The sequence below is a fragment of the Monodelphis domestica genome, chromosome 3 (assembly GCF_027887165.1).
Source record: "Monodelphis domestica isolate mMonDom1 chromosome 3, mMonDom1.pri, whole genome shotgun sequence".
Taxonomy (NCBI): Eukaryota; Metazoa; Chordata; class Mammalia; order Didelphimorphia; family Didelphidae; genus Monodelphis; species Monodelphis domestica.
The window spans coordinates 400,719,044-400,743,205 of record NC_077229.1 but is presented as its reverse complement, the minus strand read 5'-3'; the positions used below and the strand labels follow the sequence as shown (position 1 = coordinate 400,743,205).

The 24,162-nt window shown below is 36.8% G+C and overlaps 1 protein-coding gene across 5 annotated transcripts in view; it reads left to right on the top strand.

Moving 5' to 3' along the window:
• Positions 1-24,162, top strand: part of PLEKHG4B (pleckstrin homology and RhoGEF domain containing G4B) — a 353,991-nt gene that overhangs the window by 259,879 nt on the left and 69,950 nt on the right. For all 5 annotated transcript variants that reach the window (XM_056824353.1, XM_056824355.1, XM_056824356.1 and 2 more), the window contains 3 exons: positions 3,154-3,360; positions 3,622-3,745; positions 12,720-12,813. In XM_056824353.1, coding sequence (XP_056680331.1) covers positions 3,154-3,360; positions 3,622-3,745; positions 12,720-12,813 — 425 coding nt within the window. The remainder of the gene's footprint in view (positions 1-3,153; positions 3,361-3,621; positions 3,746-12,719; positions 12,814-24,162) is intronic.

Genomic DNA, 24,162 nt, shown 5'->3' with positions numbered 1-24,162 from the left:
ACTATTTCTAATGCATCTCACCCAAGTGATGCTATAGGTGTACCGAACAATGCACATTAACAGCTTTTGGCCACATGCTGAAGCTCTGTTTCTCCTGCCAGTGTGTGCTTTCTGAGGGACTGAACCAAAAAGTGATCACACAAAGAGAGAGGAGTTAGGTAGGGAAAGACACAAACGAAGATTAACTACTTTTCCTCCACTTTGAGCTCTTTGTGAATGAGAAAATATGTGAGCTATGTATTCATTCACCCACAAGCCAGATCTGAAATAACTCAGAAGCCAAAGACAACCTTTAACAAAAGCAGAAAATCCAACCCACAGGACTAGTGCTGCCTTTGTCAGTCTACAAAATGAAACTCCCTGCACTTCCTACCAAAGACCCTAATGACAAGAGGCAGATCTCTTGAGCTCTATTGTATGTTGGAGTAGTTACAGCTGATCTTTACTCCTTGCTATAGACCAATTCCTTACTAGAGATGCCTCTATTTGAAAAGTGTTATAGACCCAGAATTATAGGATTTAGATCTTGTAGGATCTAAGAGATCATATAGTCTAATTCAATTACCCTATTGTACAGATGAGGAAAATGAGGTCTGAAGAAATGAAGGCATTTATCCAAGATCACGGAGATGGTTGATAGCAGAATTTGACTTTGAACACAGGTCCTTTCATTCCAAATCCATTGTTCTTTCTGTCAGCAAAACCTGCATCATTCTTCACATGATGATTTACATTTCTCATTGGATCATTAGTAACTCAGCTAAGACATTGACTAGTAAAATAATTTTCTCCTGCATTGACTTTATAGAAAAGGAAAAATAAAGGAAAACGTACCAAATAGATACTTAGCAAATTTTGTTGACTTATGGTAGAGTAGGAAAAGAACCTTGGCTCTAGTCAGAAGACCTAGATTCTAATCTTAACTCTGAGTACTTACTAGTGGTATGAGAAGTCTTTTAGACTCCCTGGCTTTTACTGTCCACATTTCTAAGATGAGCGGTCTGGACTAGATAACTCCTGAGATTATTAACTTTAGGTTTGTGATCCCAAGTCTTATGATAATGTCTGTGTACAACTTTCTCTATTGCATATATATGCATTGTCATTGCTTGAACATAATTATATTTCTAGTAATTTATTCTAAGTTGTTGTAAATCATATTTATTTTTGTATATTTTCCTAACATGCTACTCTTCTGTCCCTTTCTATTGTCATCTCCCTAGTACAGTCTTTCATTGCCTGGCTTTTTCTAACTCCAGTTTCAGGTTCACCATTTTCTCTTCACCCCCAATTAATAGGATACAACATCGCCAGGTTTATTTTTCTGTACAGATCTGATAATATTCCTTCTCTGTTCAAAACTCTTGAATTGCTTATTGAAGAAGGTTCACTTCATCCTGGAATTCAAGGCCATCTACAATCTGGCACCAGCATTATGTTATATACTTCCTTCCAACTCCACTTTCTCTACTCTCAAACTCTATTATCCACTGTGCCTCAAACATGCTCTACATTTCCCCAGCTCTTTGGCTTCACACATCAATTTATCTATGCCTAAAATACTCTGTCTTCACCATATATATCTCTGTCTGTTGAAATTCTACCCATCCTTCCCTAACCAGATCAAAGCTATGGTCCCTATATGGGAATCTCCCCAATCAGAACTTACTCAGACCTTATATAGCATAAGAGGTCAAAAATGACCCCATCATTGCCTGTAAGGAGTTTTATATTCAACTATCAGACCCCTCATTTTACAGATGAAACCAGTAAGGGCCTGGAGGTTAAAAGGCTTGTCCAAGGTCAGAACACTAGTAAGTACACAGAGTTAGGCTTTGAATCTAGGTCTTCTGACTGGAGCCAAGGTTCATTTCCCTTTCTACCACAAGTCAACAAAATTTGCTAAGCATCTACTTGGTACATTGGCCTTTATTTTTCCGTTTCTTAAGTGTCATGGCAGAAGAAAATAATTTTGCTAATCATTATCTTAGCTGAGTTACTAATGATTCATGGAGAAATGTGAATCATCACATGAAGAATAATGCAAGTTTCAGTGATGGGGGGAAAATGCAACACATATAGATAGATAATACAAGATAACAAACAAAGGGGATCAAGGAAGAGATCAAAGTCTTTTAGAAAAATTTGTGGAAATGTGTGTCTATTGATTGAATCATGTACTTGTTAGGTTGTTCATTGTATTATATTCATTTCTTTTAAAGATTGTATCTTTCTTTCAAAATTCTAAGTTATTTGAGAGGAGGAAACAGATCTTAATTCATTCTTGAATCTTTGCCAACATCTAAGAGAGTGTTCCATACTTACTGTTTATTGAATTTAAATAACATTTTAATTTAAGAAAACATTAGCTCAAATTTGACAATGTTTTGTAAACTGTAAAGTGCTATCTGTTTATAAATGTCAGTTTCATAAAATCTTAAAATAGATTAGACAGTGATTATTCATATAAAAATGTTCATATTGCAAAATATTTTACTGCAGGTTTCTTTTAAGTAATGAGTTCCCTAGTACATTCTAAATAGTCTATTCATTTAAATTTTCATTTACACCCACCACCATCTAACTAAGCAAACTGGAAACTTGATTGGAGCAGATATTTGTAATGAATGAAAGAAAAAACCCCCCATTAATTAAGCATTTACTCTGTGCCAGGAATTATGTTAAGAATTGGGGATACAAAACAGTACAGTCTGTCCTCAATGAGCTTACAGTCTTAATTGTAGAAGGCAATATATCTAGGGGTGTGATGGTAAAGGAGGGGTATTTTGGTCTGGGAAATGAGTCAACAATTGATGGCCATTGTTTTCAGGATGGTAGAATTGATTTGATTATTGTACCCAGGACTAGAAGTGGAGCCAGGGCAGGTAACTGTAGTGACAGAGACATAGGTGGCTGGAGAGCAGCATAGTAGTTCAAGGACATAAGACCTCCGAGCCATGGTAGGATCTGGAATTGCCCTATGAGAGGTGGCATCAGAAATGCAGCACCAGGATATGAACCTGGCCAGAGAGCCATCTGCAAATCTATTTTCTTGGGCATGTTCTTGAAACTGTACCCATTGGTAAATGTCTTTAGCTAGAGAGAAAAACAAAACAAAACTTCCTTTCAACCAAGTCTCTCTCATTTGGCCAGATGTTCTTCAGAGCACAACCATAAGAGATGCAAATGACAGCTTCCAAAGCCATGAGTCCAACACATTTTCAAATGTATCCCCTGAATCGCTGCCCTGTGAGGGTGAACCACTGTCTACAAACACAGGAGACTTCTATCACAAGCTACCCAACCAGTTACTTGAAATCAACCAAGAATTACTTCAGTCTGGAATCATTTCCATCCCTGGTAAGTTATTTCCAGATCCCTGTCCACACAAGGCCCTTCTAAAACATGCCAGGCTCTCCAATTCAAGCCAAGCCACACACAGTTGATGTTATCGAAACTATTTTACAAACGCTTGTATTTACATTCTGACCAATTAATTCCATGCTGATGTTGCTCACCACATCTCATGCAAAGCCAAGAGCAGTATCCAGAATAACACTGTTTCCATTTCCTTGTCATCTGGTACACAGGTTCCTCAGAGATGGCTCTTTGTTTTTTCAGGGACCAGAGACCGTAACGGGAGGGCAGTGGTGCAGGTGTGCACCAGAAGTGCATTCTGGTTAAAGGAGCAATCTTCAAGCAATGAACTCACCCGCCTTTTGATGTACCTCTACGGCATTCCCAGGTCAGCCCTCACTTCAGAGCCAGCTTGATTTTCTGGCTTTTGGATTAAGTTGTGATGGCACAGTCTGAGAAAGCCTTTTGTTTATGGTGTTTTTCCTTTCCAGGCATGATAAAATGCAAATTGCATTCAAAATCATGATCAGTCGTAAGGTTGGTTCAGCCTTTTAGTCTTCTCTTCTAATAAAGTCTGTGTCATTCCCTGGTTTAAATCTATAGATGCCACAGTGCTGCTTCTTGCATCTGGATACATTTGGGCCAGGCACAATAGAAAAGGAAGTTACTGTTGGCAACAGTTGCCTAATTTTCAAGGACTTCCATCATCCAGCCCAAACCTTATTTCCTGCTATCCTGACACTTGAAACAGTAAAGCAGAAGCTAAACATGATACACTCATTCCTGTCATCAGGGATTGGTTCACTTTTCTTTTCTTACTTTCCCTCTCTTTTGCCTCTAAATCTTCCTGTCCTTCAAGACTGCTCCTATGTCACCTCAGACTGTGTTATATATGTTTTATCATGCAAAACATCACTGGTCTAGCTGGTGCTGAATGAGTAATTATTTCTCATTTGAGCCATCTGAAATCCTCTCTTGCATAATGGAGAGACCAGAGTGACCAATCATAGTGGGAAGGAATATTATTGTGTGCCTGACCCATGTGATGCCCTGTCAATCTCTTTAAAATGGATTCTACCTACATAATTAAAACAAAATTCCAGATTATCGATGATGATGTCTTTGTTTCGGACAGTATTTGGTGCCCTCAGGGGTCTTAGTACAATAGAGACTTGAAGTTTATCTTAAGAATTTTAGATGTATAATACTGATTAAGAAAAATGAGATGATAGTATCACAAGAGAAAAATAATAACCACTAATTATGTGGCACTTAAAGGTTTGCAAAGTGCTTTATATATTGTCTCATTATAACAACTGTATGGATGGGGGGACAGCTGCATCACTCTTACTAGCCTGGGCTCCCTCCTTCACATCTGTTCCTGTTCCTGTAACCCTCTCAATACTTTAGTTATATACCATCTCATTCGGTGACTAAAACCTCTTATTATAACAAGAAGATCCATTTTTACACAACCCAGTAAGGTAGGTGCTCTTTATATGCCCATTTTACAGATGACGTTAATGATTTGTCATGGGTTTATCTCAGAATTGGAATTTGGCTCTTCTTGACTCCAAATTGAGCACTAAATCCATTATACCACTGAGAATAACAGGTACCAACACTGATATACCTAATTTTAGCCCTGGGATGATGACCTATGATGAACAGCATGGAGGATTGGAAGGGGTACTAAACATGGAAGCAGAAGATGTGCATTCAAGTCTTGGCCCTTTCACTTACTAGCCATAGGACATGAGGCATGGCCCTCTGTCTGAGCTTCAGTTTTCTCTGAAATGAAAGGATTAGACAGATGATCAAAATTCCCTTCCAGTTCTAAGATTCCATGGTTCTAAGATCCAGTTGTCTTGAAAATCAAATGTTAAGACTGATGTTCTTACCTCTGTCTCCTGAAAAAAAAAACAACAACCCAAAAGCAAAGCCCTTGGGTCTAATGCTGCTGAAGATAAGAGCTGGCAGGTTTGTAAGACTTTGCATTGTTAAAAGACTTGGGATAGCAAGGATCTCCTTCTGCAAATCCACAGGTGGTAGAGCATTTTTGTTTCATTATGCAATTATTTTGCTCTGTTAATAAAGAGAGCATGTAGTAGAGAATGGTTTGGCCTTAGAAGACCTGAGTTCAAATCCTATCTCTGAGGCAATATGCAAGTCATTTAGCCTTTCAATATTCTTAGGAATTCTCTAAAACTCTTCCATCCTCAATTAATTACATTTGTGTGGGAAGTTTTCACACCCGGAATCCCTAAGACTAATGAAGTTATAGGTATAGATAACAACATATAATGATATCTAGTATTAATATTAATCATAATGTTAATACTGATAACATCCATCATGGTCATGATCATGAAGACAGTGATAATAATAATAGTAATGATGATTATGATGCATCATTACTAACAATCATAATATCCTTCCACATCTGCATTTTATGAACTGTAATAAATAACTAATTAAATGGCCTTTGTTTATTAATCTGTGAAAGCAGCCAAGTATCCTGGGATCAGAGAGAGTAGAAGAGGGCTTCTTCTACTTTCTACTTCTTGCTACCTAGATCTTAAGAGTGACACGGAACCAGAATTTCTCAAGGAAGACTTAGAGCTTGTAGGTCTAGAATACTAGTCCCATTCCTGGTGTTGTGAAATCGACCATTATATAATTTCACTTGATTCTCTGTTCCCATTATCATCTTTGCCCAGAAGTTCTTCTGGTGACTTCAAGAAATATCTTGAAGGGGTAGCTAAGTGACTTAGTGGATAAGGTACCAGACCTGGTGTCAGGAGGACTTGACCTCAGATATGCTCCAACTGTGTGCCTCTGGGCAAGTCCTTTAACCCCAGTTGCTTAGTTCTTGCCCTTCTGTCCTAGAGTTGTTAGTAGCATAGAAAGTAACGATTTAAATAAAAATTAAAATAAAAGAAATATCCTGAAGCTCTAAAAGAAATCCAAACAAACTTAATTTTAACTCGCTATACTTTCAAATATTAAAAATATTTCACCTACTTTTCAAATAGTAAGGCTACTCAGGGAATTTTAAAAATAAGCGTGGTATGTTACAATTCCAAAATAAAGCTGTGAATTACTGACTGAAGATCTACCTTGCTCCTTCCATTTACCCTACCCCTTCACTTTAGATCATCCAAGGTTTCAATATCTACTCTAAGGATATGGTCACACAGCCAGTAGATGTAAGAGGTAGGACTTGAACTATGGTCTTCCAGCTCTGAGGTCTGCTCTCTATTCACTTTGCCAAGCAGCATTCCTCTATAGATGAGTAGAATAGACCAATAAGGAGCTTTGATCTACCCCATGAATATCCCATCAAGGACCCCAAAGCTGGGACCAATGACTTTCAAAACAAATCTTGGTGATCCTTAGCCAAAATCCATTATATTCTTAATGGTTCTTATCTACATGTGTGTATATATCAGACATATACACACACGAATGATGTATCTATATATGTGTGTATATACACATTATTATATATACATATACATATACACTTGCATAAAAGTCACACATATACATTTTCCTAGGAAAAGGATCTTCTGTTTCTTTCCATTCATATCTCTTTAGAACTTGTTTTTGTGGACAGAATCCTAACATAATCTTTATTTTTCCAATTCACTGTTAGACTATCCAATTTCTGGCTGACTTTCAGGTCCCTTCCATTTTGGTTTGGATGGGAGCCAAATAGTCATAAGTCTTTTCTGTCTTGTTCTTTTAAGAGAAGATGTGGATTTGATGTAAGTCAAAGTAACATTGTCACTCTTTCAAGAGCATTATGAACCAAGTCTAGGCTAGTGGTCATGGAGATAATTCCTTGTTTTAGGATCATGGGATTTTTAGCTAGAAGGAACATTAAAAGCCCAACTCCCTCATTATACAGATAAGGGAAACTGAGGCTGAGAAGTCAGGTGATTTTCTCATAATCACACCAAGAAAAGAAAACAAGTTCAGGATTTAAAACCAGGGCTCATGTTATTTTAAACCCCATGCAGCTGGATTGTTTGGCTCTTGAATTCCTAGCACATAGAGCGGTGCCTGGCATGTATTAAATCCTTAATAAAGGCTTCTTGATTATTTGATTTATTGAAACCACACCCTGTGATGAATTGCTATTTCACAATTACTTCATATCTTGGGATCTCCTGGGCTTACCTGTTTTTTTGTTTTTGTTTTTGTTTTTGTTTTTAACTATATCTTCTAGTCTTTATGCTAGATTACTCCATAGAATTCTGGGGCATTCTTCCAGATACCATATTTTTAGGATGCCAAGTTTTTTCCTCCTGCTTTCTTTTTCTCCCTTCAATCTTTTTCAGAGCACATTAAATTTATTTTCTTAGGAGTATAAAAAAAAAGCTTTCTTATAGTTAAAACCAGGATCTTTCTGTCAAACATTTGATCTATAGTTTGGTTAAAAGCTTAGCTAAATGTAAGAAATTTTCTTAGTTAAAAAAAAATATTGTTTTTCTCTCACTGGTCATGGGAGAGTCTGACATGCTACAGAAGATTTTAAATGTGTGCCATTTCTAAGAAGACAAATGCTCTCTAGGAGACTTTCCACAAGTGTATAAACTACAAGTACATGTGTTTAACAATGTTAAAGTTAGAAAGAATTTTATTTTCTATCTAGTACAATCGTCTAGTGATAAAAAAATAAATAAATAAAAACTGACTGCCTGAGAGTTATCATGGTATTGTGGATAGAGAGCTGGTATCATTATCAGAAAGATTTGGTTCAAGGCTCACCCTGGCAAATACTGCTTTCTGACCTTGGCCAGGCCACAGCAACTCAGTGTCCCCAAATCACTTCCTACGACTGTGAGTTGGAGAGCACCTGTCTCTGCCTCAGCAAAGGAAATTCTCCACGAGGAGCTCCCTACAGAAATGAAATAGCAGGTCTGGACAAAGCCCAAAACCCCAAATGCCCAGATTTCTTAAAGATTGTTCTGTCAGCAGCTCTGTCTGCATAATTAGCTGAAGTCTGGATGCCTCTCATTTCTATCCATTGGTCCTTGTTCTAGGAACAATGATTTATACACAGTGAATTGCTTTACAAAGAATTACTTTAATATCTCCATCAAAAGACAGTTCTCTAAATATTCAAAGAGAGCTTCCTGTTTTCCCTTCTCTAGAATTGAAAACTTTTGTCTACTTTCTTCAAGGAGTCTTTACATGACATGATTTCTAGATATTTTACCATTCTAAGCATCTTCCTCTAGAACTGCTGCAATATTTTCACATACTCTGTGAGTTGGAAGAGACTTAAGGAGACAATCTTTATCTATATTTTATCCATACCTGATAAAAATTCCTTCTACAAGATACCAAGGGAAGTTAGGTGACTAAGTGGATAGAGCATGAGTCCTGAATCAGGAAGACTCATCTTCCTGAGTTCAAATCTGGCCACAGACACTTAACTCATTGTGTGACCCTGGGAAAGTCACTTAACCCCATTTACCTTCATTTTCTCATCTGTAAAATGAGCTGGAAAAAGAAATAACAAACCACTCTTAGTATCTTTGCCAAGAAAACCCCAAATGAGTTCATAGAGGGTGTGACATGATTGAAAAAAAACTGAACAACAAATATCAAACAATTGATTGTGCTGGAAGACTTCCATTGGGATGAAACCCACTGTCTTATAGGGAAGATCATTCCATTTTTTGATAGCTCTAGCTCCTAGATATGATAATCAATTATTATGATGTATCTATAGGTATATATATAGACATGTAGGTATAGACATTGGGCTAAGTTCATGTGGTCTATAGCAGTAGCTTGGCTGCTTCTGACTCAATTGCTTCTTTCCTTCAAAAGTGGCATAAAGCATGTGACTTCCAGAACAATGGAACATAGATGCATTTCTGCAAAATAAATTAATGGATCAAAAATCTTGGTTCACAACTCGGGAAATTCATCCTAAGGCAATTGAATTTACAATCCTTATTTCCAAAATGTCATTAAAGAAATGTTTACATTATTCAGAATAGGCTACCAAAGCACTAAATTTCTCTAAAGCTGACAAAATCAGTTGCTTATTCCCCATTTGGAAAGATGCCCTTTAGATAATTGGTAATGAGATTTCTCTGATATAAGAAGCCACTAGGTAGTGCAGTGGTTAGAGCACTGGGCCTGGAGTCAGCAAGACCTGAGTTCAAATCTAGCCTTTGACACATTCTCTGTGTAACCCTGGGTAAGTCACTTACCCCTCTTCACCCCAGTTTCCTCATCTGTAAAATGAGCTGGAGCAGGAAATGGCAAACCACTTCCAAGAAGACTTCAGATCGGGTCAAAGAGAGATATGACTGAATAGCAACAAATACTCTGAAGACTTGAATTCTAATTATTTTTTGAAATAGAGAAAATTTGATACATTTTCTTTCTAACACCTTTCTGTTCTTAAATTGTCACAGACTAGCTCATTGATACAACATAAAATTAGAGAAGTCCTCTAATTATTTTCTCCAAATCAGGAATCCTTTTGAACCGTTACAAAAAGATGCCCATCTAGTCATTGTTCACATAATTCAGGTGAAGGCAAATGTGTTCACTGGTGTAAGGATAATTTTAGTGTTTTGACTTAAAATCTAAAATAAGTGGTCGCCATGGGAAATTCCCAAATATGAAAAATACCCAAGTCAGCTGGGATTGATGGAGATTTTAATTAATAAAGAAAGAAGGAATTAAAGGAAGGAGAGAGAGACAGAGACAGACAGAGAGAGAGAGAGAGAGAGAGAGAGAGAGAGAGAGAGAGAGAGAGAGAGAGAGAGAGAGAGAGAGAATTAATTCAAACTGCTCTGGCCCAGGCTGAGCCAAGCAGGAGTAAAAGGACCTAGGCCATCTTAGGTCTGAGAGTGGAAGTGATTGGTTTCCCATCCTCCCTCTGTTCCACCATTTTCTCTCCAAATACACTGCCAAAGCTCTTGTGATCTCCAATATTTTATTATTTTCCCTTGTGGTAACAAAGGCTTTCTGTGACTTATCTGAAAAAAAGGGGGGGCCTGAGCCTAAGGGAGAGCGAGTCGGTCTTTATCACTCAAAACAAGATCGTCTCCAAGCTGGATTCTTCCACTCTGAACTGAAATTACTCTCCAAACTGAATTCAGTTGTAACTGAATTAAATTCAATTGTCTCCTGACTTCTTATCCCTTCCTTTTAAAGAGATTTTCTCTTATGTCACCTCCCCTAAATTTTCACATCTACCAATCACAGTAGATGCTTTTTTCCAGGACTGCCCATTCTTAGTTCTCACCTTCTTTGGTTCTCACCTTCTCTGGCTAGATCAAATCTTCTGAGTACTTCACATCTCTTTGTTAAGCTTGCCTTTTGTAAGTTACTTTATAGGTACTAATTTAACCTTTACAGGTACTTAAAACCTTTTTGTATTAGGTCTAAAAATAGACCTAGCTTAAGGTTCTAGCTTTACTATAAGGTATGAGTTAGGGACTTTTGTTGTTCAATCAGGAGTTTACAACTTTTTCTTACCCTAAGGCACTGTCTGAGTAGGGTGGAGTAACTCTAAAAGTTCCCAATACATTCCTGATCAAGTATCTCCATTGTTACAATAGGGGAATAGCTTAACCAAATCTTCTAAGGTACAGTCGGAGTAAATTTTAAGATTCACACTGGGTCTATTCTGTAACTCTAATGATTAAAAAGTTATTCTACTTGTGATTTCTACTCATAATCCTATCTCTGCCCTGCAAAACAACACAGAACACATGCCCATCTTAAGCTCTTAATAAATTATTGTTGAGTTCCATTGTTTTTACATGCCAGTGTTTTATGTCTTTGAAAACAATGGTCAGTTTGAACATAGTTCTCATTCATGTCTAATTCAGATAATTTCCACACATACTTGTATTGTGTCTCCTATTTTCTAGGCACTCTGTCAAGTGCTGGGGATACAAAGATAAAAACAAAATTATCCCAGCCTACAAGGAGCTCACCTTCTACTCTAAACAACTTCATACTTTTACATAATTTCTCCTAATGTTATTTTCCCCACTCTTTACCATACTGACCCTACTTCTTTAGATACACTCCTTTTGGTCAATGTCCATTTAAAAATTTAACAAATAGAATTGAGCACAGATTCCAAGATTTGGTTCAACAACCCCCCCAGAAATAGCAAGCCTCTTAGTTTCTATGATCTGGATGCTCTATTTTTATTAATGCAACCTAAGATTATTGCTTTTTAATGTTACATTTTTACATCACGTTTTCGACTGAGTCTTTAAAAAAGTTTAATCAATTTGTTACAATAAAATACTGTTAACTCACTCCCTCCATTAGAGAAGGCACCATTTGACAAAATATATATAACTAGGTCTTATTTATTTCTATGTATCAGTTCTTTCTTTGGAGGTCCTTTTAGAAAAATTCAAACCCTTCGTTTCAGATGAACTGAGGGGAAGATAAAGGGCATCCTTGCTAAGTCCAGGAGAATCTGAATGAAAGGATATTCAGGAGATCATCAAGGAAAAGTGGGTAGCAGTAAAGAGATTAAGAAAAGAGGGCTAGCTACTACCCCACCACCAACACACACACACACACACACACACACACACACACACACACACACACACACACACCCCTATGGGAATCCATTAGGAAACCAATTAAGAAAACTTCAGGTAGGATTGTATTAGCTTTTGCCAGGGACTTTTCCTTACAAATATATCTCAGGGTATTTGTTTGTATTATCTTCCATATATCAAGAAAAATCAGTGAGTAAAACTTAGGTCCTGCTCAGATCTTTCTAAACACCATCAGCTTAAGCTTTTATGTACATTAATAAATAGTAATGCATGGCACATGTAAAGCTTTTAATGAATGCTTCTTGATTAATGCTGATAATAATAGCTAACATTAAATAGTACATTAATATTTCTAAAATGCTTTATGCATACCTCAGTTGATTTATTATTTGTTTAAAAAAACCTACAGAAGTCTTTGCTTTTTTATGTAATATTAAATTTATTTGACAGTGTTAAATGTATTTGTAGGGATGGATAATATTTTTTTTAAAGAGTAACTAGAGCAATGTTGTTAAACACCAATGTAATATTAGAGCTCAGCTTGTCCTAGAATCAGCTACTTGAAAGAATTAACTGATTAAGCCTAAAATAATAATGGTTTCTGATTTAATTATAATTTCATTTCTTGGGAAAGAGGTAAAAGAGGGGTCTTGAGTGCTTAGAAATCGCTAGAATCATAAAATTTTAGAGCTACAAAGGACCATGGAGATCATCTTAATCTTGATGAAATGTTAGCAAAATCCTTTCTTACTAAAAAGTTTTAAATGTGTCAACCTACTTTTCTTTTTATAGGAAGGAGGTGCGTGATTTGGGACTGGTCATCTTAGTAGACGCACGGAAATGCCAGCCTGCTCCTGCTCTCTTCAAAGCTTTCACTGCATTGCAGGTGTGTTTGTTGTCCTCATCCTTTGTTATTATTGTTGTAAAGGCCTTTGTTTTTCCTTTGGAATTAATTAGACCCTGCCATTTAGCTGGTGAATAATGTTAGAAGAATTCTGGAGGAAACAGGTAGAGAGGTTATCACTGATACTCTTGACTAAAGCAAAATCTTATAAAAAATTAGGATGAGAGAGAAAAATTATATTGTATTTGTTTAAAAAAAACAAAAACAAAGTAGAACCAAAGAATTCCCTCCTTGGAATCATGCCAACTTCGTCCACTAGCTGCTAAAAAAAGAGAAAAAGATTCAGAATTTATTGCAAAGATTCCATGGCATTTGATTTCATCAGTGGCCATTAGGACAACCTTTGTTTTTGGTAGTAACTGGAAGATAAACAAACTGTAGGTCAGAAAGGTCTCTGGTGATGGAAAATCATGTGGTCTAGTTGAAGAATCAAGAATGTTGCTTCTAGGAACTAAAAGGTTGATTTTTTAAAAACTCACATAGGATGTCTACTTTTATTCCAAATGGGGTTGCATCTTTAGAGCCTAAAATATATTTTCGGATTTTGACTGTAACTCAGGGTAATAACTATCCTTTCCAGTTTTGTATCATTTGCAAGTATATGATAAAGACATGATAAAAATACCATCTATACCTTTAATCAAATAATAATAAAAATTGTTAAACAATACATGGCCAAGCATGGATCCACTTTTCTGGAGCCCTCCTTTCAGACAGACACCAAGACAAGGCTTTTGTTGGTACCCAGACATTCAACCCCTTCCCCATTCCAAGGAAGTAGCTAAAAGCTCTTTTGTGAATTGCCTTATAGTATCAGAATGTCAAAATAAATAAGACCACTCAAAATAACTCTAAACAAGATAAAATACATGGAGGTATAAAATCAAACCCAGTAATATGTAATTAAAAATATTCTCACAAATAAAGTCAGACCTAAACAGTTAGGAAAACATTAATTGTTCATGGATAAGCTGAGCCAAAATAGTGAAAATGACAAACCTACCTAAATTAATTTGCCAAGGTAATCAACATATGGCCATTAATTTACATAGCAACTTAGTGTTTGGTAAGCTCAAAGATTTAAGCTTTTGGGGAAAGAACTCACTATTTAGCAAATACTGCTTGGAAAATTGGAAAACAGATTAATAGAAATTAGGCGAGGACCAACATCTCACACCATATACTAGGATAAAGTCTAAAATGGATTCTCAATCTATAAATAAAGAGTGCCACCATAAACAAATTAGGGAAACATGAAAAAGTTTACCTATCAGACTTATGGATAAGGGAAGAATTTATGACCAAACAAGATATAGAGAGAATATCATGAGAAGTGAAATGAATAATTTTGATTATATTAAATTTTTTAAAGATTGTACAAATAAAACCAGTGGAATCAAGATTAGAAGGTAAACAACAGATTGTGGGAAGAAGGTGGAAATTTTATAGCAAATTTCTCTGATAAAAGCCTCATTTCTCAAATACATAGAAAACTGAGGCAAATTTATAAGAATACAAAGCATTTTCCAATTGGAAAATATTCAAAGGGTGTGAACAGGCAGTTCTCAGAGGAAGAATTAAAACTATCCACAGTCATATGAAAAAATGTTCCAAATCACTATTAATTAGGAAAATGCAAATTAAAACAACTCTGAGATACTGCCTCCTAACTATTAGATTGGCTAAAATGACCAAAATGAAAAATGATAAATGTTGGAGAGGATGTGAAAAAATTCAGGCACTGATACACTGTTGGTGGAATGGTAAAATGATAACCACTCTGGAGAGCAATATGGACCCAGGCTCAAAGGGCCATGAAATCTTTGACCCGGCAATACTGCTACTAATTCTGTACCTCTAAGAGGTCAAAGATAAAGAAAAAGAACCTACCTGTACCAAAATATTTTTAGCAACTCTTTTGTAGTGGCAAATAATTAGAAACTGAATTTGTCCATCACTTGAGGAATGGCTAAACAAGTTGTGGTATATGCTTGTGATGGAATTCTATTATAAGAAATGATGAACAGGATGAGTTCAGCAAAACCTGGACTTATATAAAATGAAGTGAGCAGAACAAAGAGAATAATATATAACAGAAATATTATATGATAAACAACTGTTCTAAACCATTGTCAGCAAAGCAAGTCTCCAAAATAACCACAAGAGACTCATGATGAAAATGCAAACCACAACCAAAGAAGAAACTGTAGGAATATGAGTGCAGATCCATCTTCCACTATATTTCCTTAGTGAGATTTCTTATACATGTGACATGTAGCTTCTATCATAACATGGGAAATATTACAGCAAAGTATGGATATAACCTATATCTGACTATTAAGTGCAGGGTGGGGTGGGGAGAGAAAAAAGTGAATTTTTAAATGTCAAGAATAATTGTCAAAAAGTATTTGTACAGAAAAAATAATTTTTAATGATGCCAAGAGTGGTTAGTGGAATACATTTTGAGGCAACAGAATGCACTTTTACCCAGGAATAGTACCAGTGTGAGAGGAAAAAAAAATCAGAGACTTTTGAAATGGAAAAGCCTGGAGAGACTGCAAAGATTCTGTCAGCAGTTGGGGGGGATAGGGTGAGAAGGTTTGGAACCTTGGGAAAGGAAGCAACCCAGAAAGAGTCAGTTGGTCTGCTCTCTCTCTCTCTCTCTCTCTCTCTCTCTCTCTCTCTCTCTCTCTCTCTCTCTCTCTCTCTCACTAACAAGGAGAAAGTCTACTTTTGACTGGATCCTGATCCAAGAAATCTTTCCTTCCCTGAACCTGATCACAATCCTCCCAAACCGTGTGGACAGAAAATCAGAGAGAGGAGTCCACAAGAAAACTTATTACAATCTTCCTTTCACCTTGGCTTGAGACACCTGCTGTGTTGTGCCAAAAGCCAGGGTTCATCATCACCCCTTAAGGGCTCAGGCCACCAAACCTGGGTTACCTAACTTTGGGGGGAAGAGGTTAGCCAGCTAGGGATCCCCTTTTCCCTCTTCCCTCCTGACCCCAATCTATGAGCCAGTTCAACCTTATCCTTCATCCCCTTTATTTAGAATAAACTTGTTACCAAACTCTAATTGACTCAAGACTGAGTGAAGGGCAGTTATAGCTGAGGGAGGAGAGAAGTGATCTCTCTCTTCCTAGAATAAGAAGCTTGCTATTTTGAAAGAACCTGGCAGTGGGGAATGAACAGGAAAGCTTAGTAAGGGGCTGGAACTAGACAGGACTGAAATGGGAAAAGAACAGACTCTCCCTCCTTCTACCTCTTGGTCCAAGAGCAACATCAACCCCACCTCCCTTTGTTATTGCCTTGAGGGAGAGAAGACTCCATTCTCTCCCTCTCTTCTCTCCCCCCCCACCCAAACCCTTTATTACATCAATTCCATGGAGTTTTGCCCTGGTCAGGCTATATCCAGAATACTATGCTCCATTCTGACTTGTATTTTAGGGAGGACACTAATAAACTATAAAGTGTCTCTAGAGGTGGGCAATGTAAGGATGGTATTGAACCTGTATCTTTACTTGGATACTTTCTTCTTAGTTATTGATAAAAGGCTAGTTGACAAGCTGTTGAAGGTGAGCAGTTGGTATGCTCTTGGGTCTAATAAACTGACTGGTTATAAAAAACCTTGGAGACAGATATATAGAAATACCTATAATTTATACCTATATTATATATATCTATATAAAAATACCTATAATTATAATTTAATATCCTAAAGTTGTAAGGAAATGAAAAATACTAGGGTTCAAGGATAAGGGATTCCCTAAAAACTATGGGGTCTCTAACTCAAACCACAACCAACTCAAGGCCCCCTCATGGGGTCCTCTTCCATCTAGTAAAAAACCAGACCTTCTCTCATACTTCTTAATCTATTTAATTCCCCAAATACTAACTAACTAAACCTATTTCTAATATCTTATAAAATAATATGTAAATATCAAAAAAATACTGTCCCAAGATGGTATTTCTACAACTGCTGTATTGCCAGCCTAGCCTGTACTCGCTTTGCTTTCTCACAGAGATCAGAGAAAAGGATCTTCTTTTCTTCTCTCTGTCAGTCTTTTTCACTTCAGCCACCGCCACACAGTCACCTCTCTCTTCCCAAACTGCCAATTTGGTATTCCCAAAGGTTTCATAGGGAATTTGCCAGAGAGCTAAGGAAAAGCTACCTTCCAGACCTTGCTTAGCCCAGAGAGCTCACAGAGAGAGAGTTCCCTTCACTGACGGTTGGAAACCTCCCCACTCATAACTACCTGAGAATTCTAGCAGGATCTTTGGCTCCAAATTTTGACTGGGTCTGAGAGAGTCTCAGTGGATAACAGGATCCACTCCTGTCGTTCACTTACAAAATCCAAAACCTAATAATACTCCTAATAGCAATCAGGATAATGAAAGGCTTGGAATTTGTGCCATATGAGAATCTTGAAATACTGGAGCTGTTTGGTCTAGAAAGTAGCTTTATAAGATGTAGAATTATTGTCTTCAAGTCCTTGAAAGGTTACCATATGGAAGAAAAATTAAAGTATTGCTTGACTTCATAGACTAGAGCTCTGAAAAAAGATTGGAAATTGCTAAGAGATAATTTTGGGCTTGATGTAAGGAAAAACTAACTAAAACCTAGAGCCATTCTTCCTTAGAGAGCAGGGTCTCTTCACTTGAAATTTTAAAGCAAAGGCATGTCTTGCATATTATAAAAGTGATCCTTGTTCATGTATAGTTTGGACCATATGAATATTGAGTTCCCACCCAATGCTGTGATTCTGTGTTGTTGTTGACATTTCTACATGGTTCTTTCTTATTTCAAAAGGAATATTCTTTCACATTTGTTATTGTTATATCATTTAATCAATACAACCACCCAATAAATTAGGTAAGTGGAAAAGTTATTAAAATTATAGATCTTTAGGAAGGAACCTAAGCAGTCAGGTAGTCCAGACTCCTCATTTTACAGGTGAGTAAAGTGAGGCCAAGTGCTTAAAGAGTAAGTGACTTGCTACAGTCACAAGGCTTAGTGAATGGGACAAAATAGGACTAGAACCTCAGTCTCGACTCCCAACTATTTGTTCCCTCACCACTGCTTGTTAAACTAGGTCCAATCTAAAGGACAACAATCTTTACCAAAAATTTACTTGACTTTTTTCTCTTGGCATCCTGTTCCTTGATCACTAGATGCTCCTTCTTCCCAGTTCCTTATTCTCCCTGCCAAAGTGTCCCCAGAACGATAATGCTAAGACTTGAGGGCTAAGTATCCCATGGTGAAGAATTTAGACATTTACTGATGCTCAGTGTTTTATGGGGTAGGAAACATTACTCTGGTCTGTTCTGCCTCTGGGGCACATGAGCATAGTTACTCTGCTCAGTGATTTGTTTCCAAGGCTACTAAAGGGATCAGGGCCAAGTGTTATTGTTCACATTCAATAGAAAAACACCAAGTCTGGTTTCTGAGTCACAATAATAGGTTGGAGAAGAAGGGGGAAATAAACAGTGGAAAAATTCACACTTTGATCTCTGAAATTACATCCAGTTCTATAAACAGATATCCAAGTTCTGACTATATCCCAGTATCTTGAAATTTTGAATTTTGAAGAGATTTCACAGACCTTCCACTCTAATCCCTACCTAAGGGTCTCCTTTATTATATACCTGACAAATAGTCATCCAATTTCCATTTGAAAATCGCCAATAATGGGGAAATGACTACTTTCTGAGGTAATCTATTTTGCTTCTGGACAGCTAAAAGTATTGGGAAGCTTTTCTTTGTATTGAAGTTAAATTAGCTTCTATATAACTTCTATTTTATGGAACCAAGCAAGACAATTCTAAACTGCAAACTCCCCAGATATATGAAAACCATTAACTAATCACATTCTCCTACCCCCCCCCCAAGTTCCTTGGGTCAGAAGTAACTGAGTTCAAATTCTGCCTCAAACACTTACTCTGGATTAGTCAATTGATTAATCAATTGATATCTCTCAGCCTTAGTTTCCTCATGGGTAAAATAGAAATAATAATATACCTACCTCACAGAGTTGTTATGAGGATCAAATGAAGTAATAAAGCACCTTGTAAATCGTAATGATTATATGTTGTTGTCCGGTTGTTTTCAGTTTTCTCCAATTTTTTCTGACCCAATTTGGGATTTTCTTGGCAAAAATACTGGAGTAGTTTGCCATTCCCTTCTCCAGTTCATTTAACAGATGAGAAAACTGAATCAAACAGGATTAAGTGACTAGGGTCACATACTTAGTAAGTGCTGAGGCCAGATTTGAACTTAAAAAGAAGAGTCTTCTTGACTCCAAGCCCAGCACTCTATTGTGCCACCTAGCTTCCCAAAGCATTCTATAGAGACTAAGGCATTAACATATGTATGGCATGATCTCTATCCTTCTCACTGATGGTTACCCTCTTCTGGACACATCCTACCTTAAGACATTTTATGGATGTTAAGGGAGCAAGTCAACTGATGATTGGTTACCAGTCTTATTTGTTCCATGACTGACCCATCCTGTTCTCTGTTCACCAGTCTCTGCCTGTATTATGAAGATTCAATTCAAAATCTTCAAATATTTCTGTGGACTCATTAATGTGAATATTTTCTCCTCCAATAATGAAAATCAAAACCTATTGATATCTTAGAAATTTATCATAGCACCCAAAGATCCAGCCATATCACTGCTGAGTTTATACCCCAAAGAGATAATAAGGAAAAAGACTTATACAAAAATATTTATAGCCTCCCTCTTTATGGTGGCAAAAAAATGGAAAATGAGGGGATGCCCTTCGATTGGGGAATGGCTGAACAAATTGTGGTATCTGTTGGTGGTGGAATACTATTGTGCCCAAAGGAATAATAAACTGGAGGAATTCCATGCAAATTGGAATGACCTCCAGGAATTGATACAGAGCGACAGGAGCAGAACCAGGAGAACATTGTACACAGAGACTGATATATTATGGCACAATCAAATGTAATGGACTTCTCTACTAGCAGCAATGCAAGGACCCAGGAAAATTCTGAGGGACTGATGAGAAAGAACGCTATCCACTTCCAGAGAAAGAACTGTGGGAGTAGAAACAAAGAAGAAAAATAACTGATTGATCACATGGGTTGATGGAAATATGATTGGGGACGTAGACTCTAAACGATCAACCCAGTGCAAACATCAATAATATGGAAATAGGTTTTGATCAAGGACACATGTAAAACCCAGTGGTATTGCTCATTGGCCTTGAGTTTGGGGTGGGAGGAGAGGAGGGAAAGAGCATGAATTTTGTAACCATGGAAAAATATTCTAAATTAATTAATCAAATAAAAAATTTCAAATAAAAAAAATCACCTCTGGTTCATCATTTCTTACAGTACAATATTATCCCATCACCATCAGATACCACAATTTGTTCAGCCATTCCCCAATCAAGGGACACCCCTTCATTTTCCAATTTTTTGCCACCACAAAGAGCATAACTCTGAATATTTTTGTACAAACATTTTTCATTATTATTTCTTTAGGGTACAAATCTAGTAGTGGTATGCTAGATCAAAAGGTATGCATTCTTTTAAAGCCCTTTGCCCATAATTCCAAATTGCCCTCCAGAATGGTTGGATCAATTTACAACTCCACCAGCAGTGTATTAGTGTCCCAGTTTTGCCACATCCCCTCCAACATTGATCACTTTCCTTTATTTTCATATTGGTCAGTCGGTTAGGTGTGAGTAATTGGTGTATATCTTAATGAAGATGTTGTTCTTACTGAATTTATAAGAACTTCTATGAAAATAACTAAATATAGTTAGACAACATGCTATTATTCCAGGGAACCTCGTGTGACTCTTAAAAGACAGATTGTTTAAAGATTATTTTATTCATGTTTTATTTATTTATTACAAACATGAAATCCCACAGAGAAAAGAAACAAAACGAAAAGGACATAAAAGTGAACCAGAAGAGCCCTTGAGACAAGTCATTGGTCTTGTATTTTTCCCTTATGGCTTAAAAGATACAAACATCTGTGATTCTGCTTTGTTTTACTAGAATGATACTCCTTCCTTCTCCCATCCCCCCAAGACCTCTTAAAACAAACAAAAACAAAACAAAAAATTCTAGTTTATGAAATGTAGTATCTCCACAGCATTCTCAAAACATGGAAAAATGTGCTTTGTGGTCATCATTTTTTGTATATTACTACTGCAAAACATTGAGAAGGTCTTTTTGCACATTATATTGTGGATGGAGGGAAGTATTTTACCAGCCCCATAAAGTGGGGCACGCAGGTGCTGATGTCTATGAGAACAGTAATCTAGTTGAATTATGAGACAATAAAGCATCCTTCAGTTGTCCTCTGGCTACTTGTAATGTTCTCCAAAGAAAGCGGGTACGCATATATGTTTCAAGTAAAGAACCAATATTAGCTAATATTCTCAGAAAGAAATAACAATGGAAAAAACTCATGAATCAAGATCCCATTTAAGTCTGTTAGAGAATAATACAGTTTCCCAAAAGTCTTAGTGTGATATTATGCTATTAAACTTTAAAATCATCATCACAAGTATAAGAAGGGGGAAGTATGACTAAGCAACAATTCATTTTTAAAAGATGGGGCAAAGGATTAGCAGAACGTACCATGAAGCAACAGAATGCAGCTTTTTTGTTTGTTTGTCTTGACCTTACCTTAAGAAAATAATAGTTTCAGGTCTAAAGAATTTTGCCCAGATGTCTTAGTACAGTTTTAAACTGTTAATGCTTAAAAAACAGATTAAAACTCCCAGGACATCCTGTATCTAATCACTTGTTACCATAAGTAGATCCTTATAGAAAAGTGTGGATCTCATATGGAAACTCAAACACGTTATCCCATACCTAGTCCTTACTGACTTTGTGATCTTGGACAAGTAACTAAACCTCCCTGAGCCTCACTTTCCTCATTGTAAAATGGAAGAGTTGGATTAGTTTCTGAGATCCCTTCTACTTCTAGCTCTATGATCCTTTGATCATTTATCATTGATTGACAATTTCTTTAAATAAAGTAGAGGACCCTAGTTGAGAGGACTAGGCATTTTTTAATCTCTCTGGGCCTGAATTCTATAATCTATATTAAAAGACAGGGTTAGTAGGGAATGGAGAAGTCATGGGAATAAAACTGGGTGAATGCTTAGGACTCTTTTAGCCATAAATTGCTCATACATGAAAATGATTGTTTTAGTCCATCCTTAGTCATCCCTCATGTACAGAGACACTTTTCTATCTAAAAATATGTGGACTGTTTCTTTACTGTAAACAATAATTTTGTGATATTGAATTAAAGAAGAATTGTTATCTAGGTCCATATTAGGATGTCAGTTAGAGTCAAGCCAGTGTTAGATATATCAAAATCATGAGATTTTAAGGTTTTCGCTACACCAAGTCATTTTTCCACCTTGCAAGATTTCTTTCCTTCTCCAGACCTTACATTCTCCTTCCTTTTCTGTGATCTCTCTGAGGCTACTAGGGGAACCAGTGAATAGAAATCTGGACCTGGAGGAAGGAAGGTCTGAGTTCAAATCCAACTTTAAAGAGGTAGTAGTCATATAGCCCTGGGAAAGACACTTAGCTACTTCCAGCCTTAATTTCCTCATCTATAAAATAAAGATAATATTATCTAATATCTATAATCCATAATTATCATGTGAACCAATTGAAATATTTGTAAAGCACTTTGCAAAACTTAAATACTATATAAATGCTAGTTCTTGTTAATATCTATGATTATTATTATTTACCCCCAAAGTACGTGAATGCTAGTCCTAGAGTCAAAAAGACCTAAGTCCAGCTATCCACATTCAGAGGAAGAACTGTAGGAATAGAAACACAGAAAAAAAACCAACTGCTTGATCACATGGGTTGATTGGGGATGTAGACTCTAAACGATCACCCCAGTGCAAACATCGATAATATGGAAATAGGTTTTGATCAAGGAAAATGTAAAGCCAGTGGAATTTTGCATTAGCTACAGGATGGGGATGGGGGTAGAGGAGGGAAAGAGTATGAATCTTGTAACCATGGAAAAATATCCTAAATTAATTAATTAAAATTAATTAATTTTAAAAAGACCTAAGTTCAAATTCAACCTCAGGTACTTATTAGCTATGTGACTCTGGGCAAACCATTTAAGCTCTATCTGTCTTCGTTTCTTTATCTGTAAAATGGATGAAATAATAACATCTACTTACCAGGGTACCAAATGAGATAATATTGTTAAAGTGCTTAGCACATGTGCCTGACACATAGTAGGTACTTAATAAATCATTGTCCTCCCCCTCCCCACCCCACGTAAATCTTACATAGAGTTCACTCATAAATCTTCTCCAGAGAATTCACTCATGTAAGAACCCATCCTCTACCCTCTGGCATTGTACAGATAATGCTAATAAAGCACATAGACTCTCCATCTGTCACTCTTGTTACATGACTGACCAATTCCTTTTCTGTTCATAAATCTCTGGCCATATCAGAGGGCTTATCTCAAAACATCCAAATAGATCTGTGATCTCAGAGTTAATGTTCCTTCCCTTCACTGAGACAAATCAAAACCTATTCTTACCTTCCCAACCTGGGTATCTCTTTTCCTTTCCTCCCATAAATTTGCCACAGAGGGTTAAACATGGTAACCTCCTGCATCAAGTTGGTGTCCCTGCCTTAGGTCTCTCTCCACTTCAGTCCATTTTCCATTTAGCTATCAAAGTTATCTCTCTATAAAGTACAGATCTGACTATGTTACATTCCCGATTCATTAAACTCCAATGGCTCCCTCTTGCCTCTAGGATCAAATGTAAACTCTTCTGTTTGACTTTTAAAGCTTTTTCATAGCTTGGTATTTTTTTTCCAATCATCTTACATATATCTTACTTCCCTCCACATATTCTTTGTTCTGGTGACTGGCTAGCAGACAAGTTGAGAACTTTGAGGACTGAGAAAAGACCATTAAGAGATCATGGAGAAGGAATAGAGTTGGTGGTGTCATTAGTGGTGTCACAAGAATAATTAGATTGAAAACTAGAAACTTTTTTCAATTCTAATGAGCTCTTAAACCTCTCTAAGCATTAAATGTCACAGATAAAACAATTACTGTTATCTCTCTGGTCTAAAATACCAAAAATGCAAACAATGTAAAAACTTAATGAAATAACAATAGAAACTAATAAGCCCTGATGCTCTCTCAGCATCCCCTACTATATAGTCCACCATACTTCCAACAGTAGGACTGCACAAGCTGACCCACCAGCTAACAACAGAACTCAACTCTATACCTCAACCTCTCCTCCCCTAAACCACTAATTCTCAGTACACCAGAC